Source organism: Cucurbita pepo, chromosome LG11 (genome assembly GCF_002806865.2).
Source record: "Cucurbita pepo subsp. pepo cultivar mu-cu-16 chromosome LG11, ASM280686v2, whole genome shotgun sequence".
NCBI classification, from domain to species: domain Eukaryota; kingdom Viridiplantae; phylum Streptophyta; class Magnoliopsida; order Cucurbitales; family Cucurbitaceae; genus Cucurbita; species Cucurbita pepo.
The window spans coordinates 8,387,028-8,400,638 of record NC_036648.1 but is presented as its reverse complement, the minus strand read 5'-3'; the positions used below and the strand labels follow the sequence as shown (position 1 = coordinate 8,400,638).

Below are 13,611 nucleotides of genomic sequence, written 5' to 3'. Positions count from 1 at the left end.
CAAAATAATCAATATATCATATCCTACTCTCCCCTACAAGAAATAGAAATTTTTCATTGATATGTGAAAAGTCTTTACTATAAATTAAAAGAAACTCTCCGCTATAAGAAAAAAGAAACAAATAGTTGCTTATTTACAAATATTTCAAGATCAAATCAACTAGTAACCGGCAAAGCTTATTTGAGGTCTCGTGGTGGTATTATGCAGCTTCAGTTGAAATTGATATTAGAATTTTTCCAACCAACATACCATTTTTTTAGATTTGATCAAAAAGTGCTTGTTAAACTTCTTGTAATGATTATGAATATGTGCTAGATTCCTTTCGAACTCTAGGGAGACTAGAATGGTCTTACTCCATGTTTTTAACTTGTAAGTCAAAAGCTGTGTACATTTTTGCTGTGATCACTAAAGTTTCTTTGTTTGCTATAAAAAGTTATATCAAAGAAAATCACTTTTAAGCATAATTTTTTTATTTTTATTTTTTATTGTTGCATTATAGGATGGGCTAAAGCCAGTACAGGTTGCAGCAGCCAGAGGTAATCGGGCAGCTGTTGAGATTCTTCTTCCCTTGACTTCAGCAGTTGAGGCAATTCCTAATTGGACCACTGATGGAATACTCGAGTATATGCAGAATGAAATCAACAAAGATCGAGTATGATTTTGTAATTCTATTTTGGCTTTCTAATTAGCAGATAGGTTATTCTTGATACCTTCATTTTTTCCATTAGCATATATACGCTTCAGAAACTCTTTGCGTTTGATATCAAAATGTACACTTGATGTTGGTCTCTGCTCCCATACGAACCTTTAGATTGCAGCATCCCTTNTAGATTGCAGCAGGATAGTCTCATGCTTTTATCATGTGGTTTGTTCTTCCTTTACAAAAATAAATCTTCTATCAAAACAAGAAAATTGTTCATATAAAGGGAGGAAGCTGAGCCATATTCCTGATGAGCCATATGCGGAATAAGGTTACAGACCATGCATTTTCGATAACTTATTGTTGCACGATCTAGACTGTTGCAATTAAAGAAGATTGTATGTAAAGCTATCTGATCTACGAAATGGAGAGATAAACGTAAATAATAACAATGATAAAAAGTGTTGCTTGCAATAGGGGGATCACACTACTAACCCTTTAAATGGAAATAGAGTAGCAGAGGTAGTATTGACTACTTTCTATCAAGTGCAGTGTTTGCATCTGCTTGTTTATTGTTTCTTGTGTCTCATAGCTCTTTTGTATCTTAACTTTAAGGGCTAAATTTTGTTGGATTAACAGAGGGATTGTATTGACTACTTTCCATCAAGTACTGCGTTAACATCTGCCTGTTTATTGTTTCTTGTTTCTCATAGCTGCTTCATATTATAAATTTAAGGGCTAAATTTTGTTGGAATAGAGTAACAAGGGATTGAATTGGCTGCTTTCTATGAAGTATTGCGTTAACATCTGCCTGTTTATTGTTCTTGTATCTCATAGCTGCTTTGTATCTTAACTGCAATGGAAATTTGTAGGACATTTCTAGAAATCTGGAAGAGGTTAATAAACATAAAGACTCCACAGCACGAGAGCAAGATTTGCCTGAGGTGCATTTATAACCCTCTCGATCAGCTTATTTTTTGGTTATGCATCTGTTCAAAGTTTTCATATGGATCGTTCTATGCAACACTCCAACGTGATTAATAAGTGATGATGATGATGAAAGTTAATGGCTAATTAGGATGGTAACTTACAATTTGTCTATGTCATTCAATATATTGGTTGGGAAAGAATTCCTTTTTTTTTTTGGTGAGAGAAACAACTACTTTCATTGTATGGAAAAGAATTTTAAATATTGGTTCAAGTGTTCAATNATTCCTTTTTTTTTTTGGTGAGAGAAACAACTACTTTCATTGTTTGGAAAAGAATTTTAAATATTGGTTCAAGTGTTCAATCTTTCATAACTGCGAACCTCGGAGGGAATTAAGCATTAAAGGCACTCAAACCTTTCTTTAGATGAATCATTGGCCTGTTTGTGTATTGAGTTGGCTGTAAAGGGAAATTATTTACGTATGGATTATTCAAAATATGGTTGCAATAAGGTTTTGGAATTTGGTATCAACAGAATATTTACTAAATTTTGATATGGTGATTTGATTTATATTCAAATTGGTCCCTGGAAGTTTCATCAGATAAGTACACTTCTATCCTCTCCCTTAACAACCAACTTTTTAATCAAATGATAAAATGAAAATGCTAATGAAGCGCACAGAAACTAGAATGATATTTATAAGTGGTAATACAGTTCTCTGTTGTGACTGTTACAACTTAACTTCTAGGTGTCACCTGAAGCAAAGAAGAAAGCCGCAGAGGCCAAATCTAGAGGGGATGATGCTTTCAATACAAAGGATTTTCAGACAGCGGTTGATGCTTATACACAGGTAGGGCTTTGATCTTTGCTTTCTTGGTTCTTTTTGNTGGTTGTTTTTTCTGCTTTTCTTCTCTCTTTGGTTGTTTTTTCCGCTTTTCTTCTCTCTTTGAATTTATGAGATGTGGCAGAGACTGTATTGGGAAGCATGGCTGATGCTACCGGACTGCTAATACAATGTAAATTTGTAGGCCATCGACCTGGATCCAACTGATGGTACATTGTTTTCCAACCGAAGCCTTTGTTGGATACGGTTAGGTCAAGCTGAGCAGGCCTTAGCAGATGCAAGAGCCTGCAGAGCATTGAAACCAGATTGGCCCAAGGCTTGCTATCGAGAAGGTGCAGCTTTACGTTTGTTGCAGGCAAGTCTTCAGGTTCACTGTGAATCATTTCATGGGCGTTGATGTCATAACCTCACTACTCAGTAGTTTCTTTTTTGTTTAGAATCATAAAACTTTTCTTATTCCATGAACTTGTGGTCATAACTGCAGAGGTTTGAAGAAGCAGCAAACTCTTTCTACGAGGGTGTCCAGCTTGATCCTAACAATATGGCATTGGTCAATGCTTTCAGGTTCTTATTAATCTCAATCTGTTTCTACTATGCGTGTGTGTGTTTTTTTTTTGTTATTTATATTTGGAGGTTTCGTTTTTGATAGTCTTTGTTTCTATTTATTCTTTTGTAGTTCTTTATGGTAATTAGTCAGTTTTGTTGAAAGTCTTCATTTATTATGACTGCAAAAGTGGACAAACTTGATTATGACAGTAATGCTTTCTGGGTTGATATGATATATGCTTCCTCCAATCTGTTTGAGGATTCTCTTTTTTGGGGATTTTGGGGTTACTCTTCATAATTCATCACACTATTCGTTCTTTGCAGGGAAGCAGTTGAAGCGGGCAGAAAGTTTCATGGCACAGATAAACAAAAACCATAATCCAGCGTCTATAGCTGATTCTTTAGATGATCAGATCTTGTGCTGGCGAGGATCCATTTTTCTACTTCTGCCTGTCTTCCCTGTAATTTATTTCCTTTTGGGGTGGGCGTTAGATACAGTAATGATAGTGTTGATTTTGATAGAGAGAAGTTGAGGTGTGGAATTCATAAACAGACCCTCTATAGAATAACTTAAAGTGACTGTTTTCTTTTTATTATTCAATTTATTTGATATTGTATCAGTGGTAATTTAATGTTGGATTAGTCTCGATAACTAGATCGTAATCAATTGTTCCATTTAAACATAAAGAAAAAACTGAAAACAGAATTAAAAAAAAGTTAAGTTGGCATGGGGCACCAAAACGTCTTCGTCCTCGTAAGTCAGGTATCTGAGATTGTGCAGCCGTAACATTGCTTGGACATCCAGAAGCTCCTCGTCTTACCCAAGGTGGGCTTTCTTCCATCCAGATTTCAGTGTGACGGTGGATTTGGGCATGGACGACAAAGGCATGAGCTGGGCCATTTGCTTGGCGACAGGTATGCGAAACCCTGTAACATCTCCTCTTTTCAAATGTTCTTGAATATTCTCCACAACAGGTTGGAGGTCGTTTTCGTAGTGATATGTTCCTCGGATCAGATTGTAGAAGGTGATGGCGCTGGACTCTATTGTGGCAGGTCTGATTCCTGCATCTTTGGCTAGCTGAAATCCAATATGAATAGCTGTAGCTTCGGCCAATTCCATGAGATTTGAGACACTTGCGCATTCTTCCGCCCCAGCCACAATTTTCTGGTTCCAGATTATACAACCCAAAACTATGGCTTGATCCAAAATGGGGGCATCCACATTGATTTTGTAAGTGTTTTTATTTGGAGCTTCCCATTTTGTTGTCATTGGTCGTGTTACTGTGTTGATAATTATTTGTCTCTGATTGTCTCTGATAATTTTGTTGTGGATTGTCTGTTTACCACCATTGTGTTCCGCGTATTCCAGCCTGGCCATTAGCCTGCCACATTCTCATATACGGTTCTCAGAGGTTCTCAGAGGGGTTTCCCTATCTCAATAAAGTGCTCACCTAGCTCTGTTTAGAACCGATAAAGCCCTGCAAGAGAGATTGAGGATATCAAAGTTGGGCTGTTTAAAAGGAAAACGTAAGTGTCTCTCATGAGCCTGATGTTTCTTTACCATTTTGCAATGCTAAAGAACATGAATATCAGTCTCAGGGAGTAGTTTCCTACATTATGGGCTCATAGGAGTGTCTAAAAGTTTCCTCTTGGGTAAAGGTTCTGTGAGGGAAGGATATTTAGACAAGCGTGCCACATAAAGAGTATAGCTTTTGTAGGTATTCTAGGTGTATGGGCTATGGAGTTCCTAAAGAGTTCTGAATTGCCCCACCAAAAGTTTGCCATGATATGGTTCAGGTACTGACAGCAGCTGCTCAAAATTCTGAAACAACTTATAGTGTATATTGGAATTGATTGGAACCGTTGTTTTCAGTAAAATTTCCTCTTCATCTTTCAAGAATAGATATCCTTGTAGACTATGATCTACAAACGTTTTTTTTTTTGGTGAAAAACCCGTTCAACCCTATCATAAGCTGGTAGGTCACCTACCAACTTTCTGAACTTCGTCATGGAAACATATTTTATGATGAACTTCGTCATGGAAACATATTTTATTCATCATGCCTCTGAGAGAAACTCGCATGATAGATGCATGATCGATCTTTCTAGATTTAGAGTAATGGATAAAGTGAATGCATTGGAATTCAACGATGATATTGTCCACCATTAAATAGAATTGTTCTATGAACATTACAAAGGTTAATAGGGCAAAATTTGGTGATAAGAACGATTGTTATTCTGTTGAAGCCTTTAGGGAAAAATCATCGCATTTAACTTAGTTAGAGAGGTGCATACACATTCTTGCTACATTTAGAGCAATGGATAGAGTAAATGCATTCGAATCCAACGATGATATTATCCGCTATTTGGCAGCTTGAGATGAAGGCATTTTGGGAATCACTAATGATATTGCCTAAAACGAGTTGGAGCCTATTCGCCAGCCATTTTGCAATTGTTCTATAGATAACTTTACAAAGGCTAATACGAAGAAATTCGTTCACTTTGGATGGATTGTTGTTCTGTTTACGCCTTTCTGTTGCAGTCTTGACTTATGTTTTTATTTATTTATTTTATTTTTTATGTTTGTTTTTNGTGTCCTATAACTTTGAGAGTAGTTTAGAGCTAATGATTTGATTAGTTGGTGATTAGTATTAATTAAGCTGGTTTGTTCTGATAATTACGTGAAAAATGTGTTGATATAGGATGATGATATGGAGAGGACGTGCCAATTTAAAATTTAGATAATAATGAGGCAGTGGAATTTGAAGTCGTGGGCAACCACGACAGCTTAAGAATTAGGCTAATCTAATGAAACAAATTCTAAATTATTTTCTTGGAACAAACTCTGTTTGATAATGCAAAAACAAGACAAAATTGGTTACTGTTAAAGTTTTTTAATTTTATTTGTTGTGTTATGCTTTTATCTTTTAGTCTTGAATTTGGTTGGTGAGTTAATTTCTACTTTAAACGTATATTTGTTTTCTTTAATATTTTGATAAGATTTTCACATGTAATCACTCCTTTAAGCTTTTTTATTTTATTTTATTATTATTATTTTTATTTTATTTTTTTGTAAGTAGCAGATCCACACGTGTGATATGCACGTGTATTTAAATATGTTAATAAAATAGTAACTTAACGAATCGAGTTTTTCTCTTTGTGTTGTTTGGGTTCAGACATAGATTATGCGTGGTAGAGTTGTTAGTGTTTAGTCTTGTTTGACCCGTGATTTTTAGTAGGACTCATATTCCACTAGTTTAGCACGATGCTTGTTTTAGATACTGACACCTTATTTATAAGTGGATGATTTTCTTTGACTATATGAATCTTGTCGATAACATAGTGATTCTTTATATTGGATAGATTGTATAGTTCTATGCATTCTATTTGGCTTATGACTGATAGGAAGGATTAGGTTGCATGACCTCCTATCGTTCTAGTGTGTTTTCATTGACCAACATTAAATGTACCATGCCTTAAGAGACCCAAGATGCCTTAGTATAGAACTCGGTTGTTTTGGAGGGAACATTCCTAAGCATACTTTATTCTATGGCGGGCTGCTTGGGATAGGATAGGTTTTACATACAGGTTCAATTACATCATTAGAATGTTTTATTTCTAATCGTATGTATTCTCTGTAGCATAGATGAGCTTCATGATCACTTATTCTTCGAGTGCCTTGAGATACGTTCTTGGGACAACAAATTTGGTTTTTGTTTGTCGTACCAGTATTAGGGAATGCTTACACTATTGAGTTTGGATGTTAGCCTGACGAGTGATCGTCTATCACTTATGATGGGAGAGCGTCCTTTAGGTTCACAACTCTCATTCTCGGCCCCACAAATTTGGTTTTTGTTTGTCGTACCAGTATTAGGGAATGCTTACACTATTGAGTTTGGATGTTAGCCTGACGAGTGATCGTCTATCACTTATGATGGGAGAGCGTCCTTTAGGTTCACAACTCTCATTCTCGGCCCCACAAATTTGGTTTTTGTTTGTCGTACCAGTATTAGGGAATGCTTACACTATTGAGTTTGGATGTTAGCCTGACGAGTGATCGTCTATCACTTATGATGGGAGTGCGTCCTTTAGGTTCACAACTCTCATTCTCGGCCCCTTTAGACTCTCTTTTAAGTTCTTTGGTGGGTTATATTCTCTTTAGGGGTTCTTTTGGGCATTTTCCTCGTAATCTTTTCTTAAGGTTTTGAGACTTTTTAATATATTAAAATTCATATGTTTTTAGATATAGTTATATTTGTTTTACTAAAAATTACCATATTTATCATTTGTGGCATTCATGAAGACTTAATCTAACGAAATTAACCATAACTTAATTTGNATGCTGTTTCTGAATCATCAACTTTTTTCTGGGAGATTGATGTGGTTGGATCTTGGAATGGAGAGGGTTTCTTGAATTTGGTGTTTATTTTCTGGGTCTGGAAGGATTCTTGCTTTTGCCTGGTTTTTTTTTTTTCATATGTACATGTAAAATATTCAATGTTCATCACTCGAACATTTAGCATGAGGAACTATGGTTTTTCCTTGTTCTATAATACTGTGCTTGCATCTTTTGATTTGACAATGTTTTGATGTGGCCTTCTGTTCATCCATTCATTTATATGATGTTGATGTAGAAAAAAGTATTACTATGAGAAGTTTATGGTTTGAAAAGCAACAGGAGCATAGCTCAACTGAATTAGATATATAATCTCACTCGAAACATGGTCGAACTATGTTTTTGAATTGCCGAGAGTGCCCTAGTGAAGGCCTTCCTGGGCGCTTACTTTTTAGGTTGAAAAATTGATGGCCAAAACTTCTCTGTGCTAGGATGAAACCTCTTCAGGGATTGATTTGTGAGGATTTTGAGAATAATGTAGGGGATGGGACTCGAAGCTATCTAAAACGAATAAAACGACTGCCCAGAAATATCGACTTTTACGAGGTTTAAATTTAGTCGTCGAGCTTTTAACTTTTTTTTTACTAGGCTTAAATTGAGGTTTAAATTTAGTCGTCGAGCTTTTAATTTTTTTAGAATTGATTAACCAATTTGAAAATTTAGAGTTTCATTAGACAAAATCTCTCTAAATCTTTTATTATTTTTACGTTATATTTATTGATCACTAGGCCAACTTATCATGATTCATTTGATCACAATTATGAAAATAAAAAAGATTTAAAAGTCACAAATTTAAATTTTGGAATCTTTGGCATTGATTAACATAAATGGTTTTTTCTTTTATTTGTTATGATAATTGGACTAAATAAATTTAAAAAAATAGCGTGGTGAAAATTGTCTGACTTTTGTTAATCTAATTGCTATTGTTAATTAATAAAATGGTATGGTGTATCAATTTTTACCATAAATATTCGATTTCATCGACTTAGACAATCGTTGCAATCTTTTACGTTATTACATTTACTAGGCAATCGCATTTGCTAGAGTTCACTTAAGATTTTTAATCTAACTTTTATCTAATTAATCACATAATTACGATATAAAAAATATAATTGATTTTAATAACTAATTTAATTCTTTTAAATTAAGTATTAGAAAGATTGAAAATGAGTATTTATGTTTAGTGAAATATAAAGGGTAAAAAATGTAATAAACAAAACTCAAAACTTAATAATAAAAGTAATTTTTAAAAAATAAAGATGGATTCTTTTTAGAAACTTAGAAATAATTGTATACCAAAAATTAAAATTTGATGAAATGGGTTGGCATCAATAAGTGTATGAATGGGTTGGCATCATTGCTAATCTCAGCTGGATTCCCAACAAACAAGCTAACAAAAAAANAACTATGGTTTTCCTTGTTCTATAATACTGTGCTTGCATCTTTTGATTTGACAATGTTTTGATGTGGCCTTCTGTTTATCCATTCATTTGTATGATGTTGATGTAGAAAAAAGTATGACTATGAGACGTTTATGGTTTGAAAAGCAATACGAGCATAGCTCAACTGAGTTAGATATATAATCTCACTCGAAACATGGTCGAACTATGTTTTTGAATTGCCGAGAGTGCCCTAGTGGTAAGGCCTTCCGGGCGCTTACTTTTTAGGTTGAAAACTTGATAGCCAAAACTTCTCTGCTAGGATGATGAACATGAAACCTCCCCAGGGATTGATTTGTGAGGGTTTTGAGAATAATGTAGGGGATGGGACTCGAAGCTATAACGAATAAAACGACTGCCCAGAAATATCAACTTTTACGAGGTTTAAATTTAGTTGTCGAGCTTTTAACTTTTTTAGAATTGATTAACAAATCTTTTATTCAATTAGTTCGGGAATCTATTCAATTAGTTTTCACAATGTCCCGAGCTTGAGCTCATTCTCTCTAAATCTTTTATTATTTTTACATTATATTTATTGATCACTAGACCAACCTATGATGATTCGTTTGATCCCAATTATGAAAATAAAAAGATCTAAAAGTCACAAATTTAAATTTTGGAATCTTTGGCGTTGGTTAACATAAATGGTTTTTTATTTATTTGTTACGGTAATTGGACTATGGTTTTTTATTTATTTGTTACGGTAATTGGACTATATAACTTTTGTTAATCTAATTGCCTTAATTATTGTTAATTAATCAAATGGTATGGTGTATCAATTTTTACCATAAACATTCGATTTGAACGTCTTAGACAATCGTTGCAATCTTTTACGCTGTTACTAGACAATCGTTAAAGAAGTATTTGAAGATGGAATATAAGAATGTTCCAATATTTTACGTTGTCATTTACTAGAGTTCACTTAAGATTTCTACGTAAATTAATCACATAATTACGATATAAAAAAATATAATTGATTTTAATAACTAATTTAATTCTTTTAAATTAAGTATTAGAAAGATCGAAAGTGAGTATTTACTATTTAGTGAAAAATAAAGGGTAAAAAATGTAATAAACTAAACTCAAAACTTAATAATAAAAGTAATTTTTAAACATAAAGATGGATTATTTTTAGAAACTTAGAAATCATTGTATACCAAAAATTAAAATTTGATGAAATGGGTTGGCATCAATAAGTGTATGAATGAATCATTGCTAATCTCAGCTGGATTCCCAACAAACAAACTAACAAATAAAAAAATAAAAAACATTAGTATTTATTTATTATTATTAGGTGTAGTGTAATGTGTCTATGTCTCTGTGGTGTATGATTAATTATGTTCCATTTATAAAAAAATAATAATGACGTCATCAAGAGAGAATCATAACATCATTATCTTACAAATTTCTGTATCATATGGCCTCACCTCTTCAAGAGGAAAAACCTTGAGACTCCCACCTTAGCCTTTCTAAAACACTGCTGAATACTAGTTAGGAAGGAAGCCAATTAGGCTCAGTTTGGTTTTGCTGGTTAGGTTTGTTGGTTTTTTCCCCTTCTATGGCTTGGCTTCCCTCTCAGGTATCAAGGATCTGGAGAGAGCCAGTGGCAAGGCAAGGTGTATATGCAAAGACGGTGACTGCAACGATAAGGGTCGAGAGATGGCGTAAAATGTTACACGAGGCTGAAGGTTGCTAGGTGATATAGCTCAAATGAATGAAAATTCTATGTATTTTATATCTTGAATGAAGGTTGAAACAATGCTGTGTTTCAGTCCAACCTAATCATTGCTCAACTAGTGAATTATATGCGTTCGTCCAAGAGGTTAGAGGTTTGAATCTCTCTATCTCCCTATGTTTTTAACTAAAAAAGATTGTTATGTTTTCTTTTCGGTAGTTCAACAACACGAGGAGTTGGAGGAATTTGAACTTTTGACCTTTTGAGTCAAGGGTATGCCTAAATCAGTTAAGCTACGCTCAAGTTGGCCAAAAGTAGTGTTACATGGTGATATTGACACACAAACTATTGAGATTAAGAAGTTTAAATACAAAAGTGAAACTGAAACTAAGGTAGGGAGGCAAAACTGACAGAAATCTATAACTGTAAGAGTGAACTAATTATAAAAAACTAGTAGTGCTGAAGGCATAAAACTCTTTAGAGGATAACTAAAATGAAGAAAAATAAGGACGAAATGAATGAAGGCAATGACAAATTTAAAGGATGATTGAAATGGCCATGTATTTAGGCAAAGAAAAGAGGTAAATTTGAAGAAAAGCTATCAATGGCTCAATAGCCACGAGTTAAGAGGTAAAGCACAAGGGAACCCTTTTCCCCCACAGTTTAAGCATAAACAGGGAAACAATTTAGCAACTAGTTCAGTGAATCCATCCATTTAATAAAACTAGTCAAGGAACACAGGATATTCATGTTTGTTATAGAGACAAGCATGCAACTACAAACATCTATTGATCTGGACTAAAATATCAGTTTTTCTATCAGGTCACTTTTCCAAAAATTTCAGAGGATTCCAAGACTACGACCACATGAAAGAACACGACATCGAGATCCAAAAAACATAGAATCAAAACAGCTTCAGAAAACTTATCTGTATTAATCATCCTCTAGATTGATGGAGTCTTTGAACTTTCCATACAGAATTTTCTTCAACTCAGCCATCTGGGCCACGATAGAATCCTTTTCTTCCTCGAGTTTCTCCAAGTTCTTAACATTCTCCTCTTTCATTTCTTCCAACCTGCCTTCTACTTCTTCCCTTGGTACATGAGCAAAAACTTCCCCAATATGAAAACGAATCACGTCTTCATCACTGAGAATCAACTCATTACTTGCATCCTCTAGATTATCATTTGTTTCCTACGAAAAGCGACTGTCAGAGGTGAATTCAACGTAACAANTTTGTTTCCTACGAAAAGCGACTGTCAGAGGTGAATTCAACGTGACTTTTACAGTAACCAAAAGTGATTTTGAAAATTCCCTTGAAGGCACTTTAGAATGCTCATCGAGGAAGTAACAAACCAATGCTTTTTTCCAAATTTCTTATTGAAAAAAAAATCCCTCAAAAGTCATCACAAACTCACTCACTCACTCTGATAAACATTTGGTTGCAGGGCAAACTTTAGGAGACACAAGGTTCAAGAATTGATGAATCGCTTCACTAACTAGAGTCTCCCAAATACCACCACAAAGTAAAGATGGGAAAGAAAACAACATACTATGCTGTAGAACAGAGCAAAAAAAAACATCTGGTGTGTATTGACCCNGAAAAAAAAAAAATCCCTCAAAAGTCATCACAAACTCACTCACTCTAATAAACATTTGGTTGCAGGGAAAACTTTAGGAGACACAAGGTTCAAGTATTGGTGAATCGCTTCACTAACTAGAGTCTCCCAAATACCACCAAAAAGTAAAGATGGGAAAGAAAACAACATACTATGCTGTAGAACAGAGCAAAAAAACATCTGGTGTGTATTGACACAGTACAAATTGAAAGCAAGATAATCAATCTTTTAGGCAATATATCACTTGATTCATCTAACCCCTTCTATCGGGCATTTGTTTTACTAAAAAAAAAAACTCGAATTGCCTCCTCCGTGGTTACACAAATTGAATCTGAGAAGAAAATGGGATAAGAAGCAACTACTCAATTGAAGTTTTTAGCAACATTTCAAGCGCTCACAAAATTCAAGAGGAGAAACTTCGAAGTTCATATCACATCGATACTCAAAATCCATCAATCAGCAAGGACGTCAGATATTTAAAGTAAGGAGCAAAATAAACCATTAAAATATCCGATTCCTCGTATGAAATCAATACCTTCGCTGTTCTAATCTCATCCTCAAGCTCATGGAACCGATTGTTCAACCTACTAAATTTATTAATATTCTGTTGGTCCTCCCATGTGACCTCCGATTCAGATCCTCCGCCCTGCGCACATAAAAAACGCCATTGTCAGAAAACGGAAAAAGAAAGGAAATTTGTATGATACAAGGAAAATTAGTGGTTCAATACGAGTTCGATTAGGGTTTCGTTTACCTGCTGCATGTTCGAACAGTCAGTCAATCGCTCGTAGTGAAAATGAGGAAGAAAGCTCCGGTTAGACGGAAATGGAACGAGCCAATTGGAGTCCTGGGGGAAATGACGAAATTGCCCTTATCATTTTAGGGTACCATTATATTTATATTTAGGTTAAATTACCCCTTTACCCTCAATTTTACAAATTGTCTCAAATAATCCTTAAAACTTTAAAATATTTATCCATCCTTTCCATTTTTAATATTTATCAAATATTAAAAATTATTAAATAGTTTAAGGAAATATTAAATATAAAATTAAAAAAATTTCAACACAAAGTTAAAAACTTTACGGTGCCACCGTCTGTCCACAAACGTTCTTTTAAAGTTAAAAAATCTATTGTACAGACACATTTTACAACTCACCGATTAAATTGACACGTGGCTGAAAGTTTACGGACTCAATTTATCACTTAACTCTATATTTAATTACAAAGTTTACGGACCGGTTAAATAGACACGTGTCATTGTTTAAAGAAGTTTAAGGGTATTTTTCAATAAATTTTAAAATTTAATTATGCTCGTGGATTTTGACCTAACAATCTAGCTTGAGACGTGCATAAAAGCACTTACAGTAAGTGTACGAGTCAAATTGTTAACACGAGCTTAGCTCAACAATAATGGACACGTTTTTTTCATCGAAACCGAAAGTTCAAATCTCTAATCCCACATTTATTATATGTACAAGTCAAGTTTTAACATAATGTGTGAGTGTGAGAGAATTTCATCCTC

General features: G+C 34.3%; 2 protein-coding genes across 2 annotated transcripts in view; one reads left to right on the top strand and one right to left on the bottom strand.

Annotated features, from left to right (window-relative positions):
• LOC111804823 (espin-like) overlaps positions 1–3,585 on the top strand; it is a 9,262-nt gene extending 5,677 nt beyond the window's left edge. The window contains exons 9-14 of the mRNA XM_023689621.1: positions 500–652; positions 1,513–1,584; positions 2,317–2,418; positions 2,597–2,767; positions 2,897–2,976; positions 3,283–3,585. Coding sequence (XP_023545389.1) covers positions 500–652; positions 1,513–1,584; positions 2,317–2,418; positions 2,597–2,767; positions 2,897–2,976; positions 3,283–3,337 — 633 coding nt within the window. The 3' untranslated portion in view covers positions 3,338–3,585. The remainder of the gene's footprint in view (positions 1–499; positions 653–1,512; positions 1,585–2,316; positions 2,419–2,596; positions 2,768–2,896; positions 2,977–3,282) is intronic.
• A 7,568-nt stretch (positions 3,586–11,153) lies between these two features.
• Positions 11,154–12,931, bottom strand: LOC111804969 (probable prefoldin subunit 4). The gene is made up of 3 exons (XM_023689817.1): positions 12,842–12,931; positions 12,623–12,733; positions 11,154–11,662 (listed from the first exon to the last, which is right to left on the bottom strand). The coding sequence occupies exons 1-3, from the start codon at positions 12,848–12,850 to the stop codon at positions 11,402–11,404; spliced, it is 381 nt and encodes a 126-aa protein (XP_023545585.1). The 5' UTR covers positions 12,851–12,931; the 3' UTR covers positions 11,154–11,401.
• Positions 12,932–13,611: the final 680 nt, after the last annotated feature.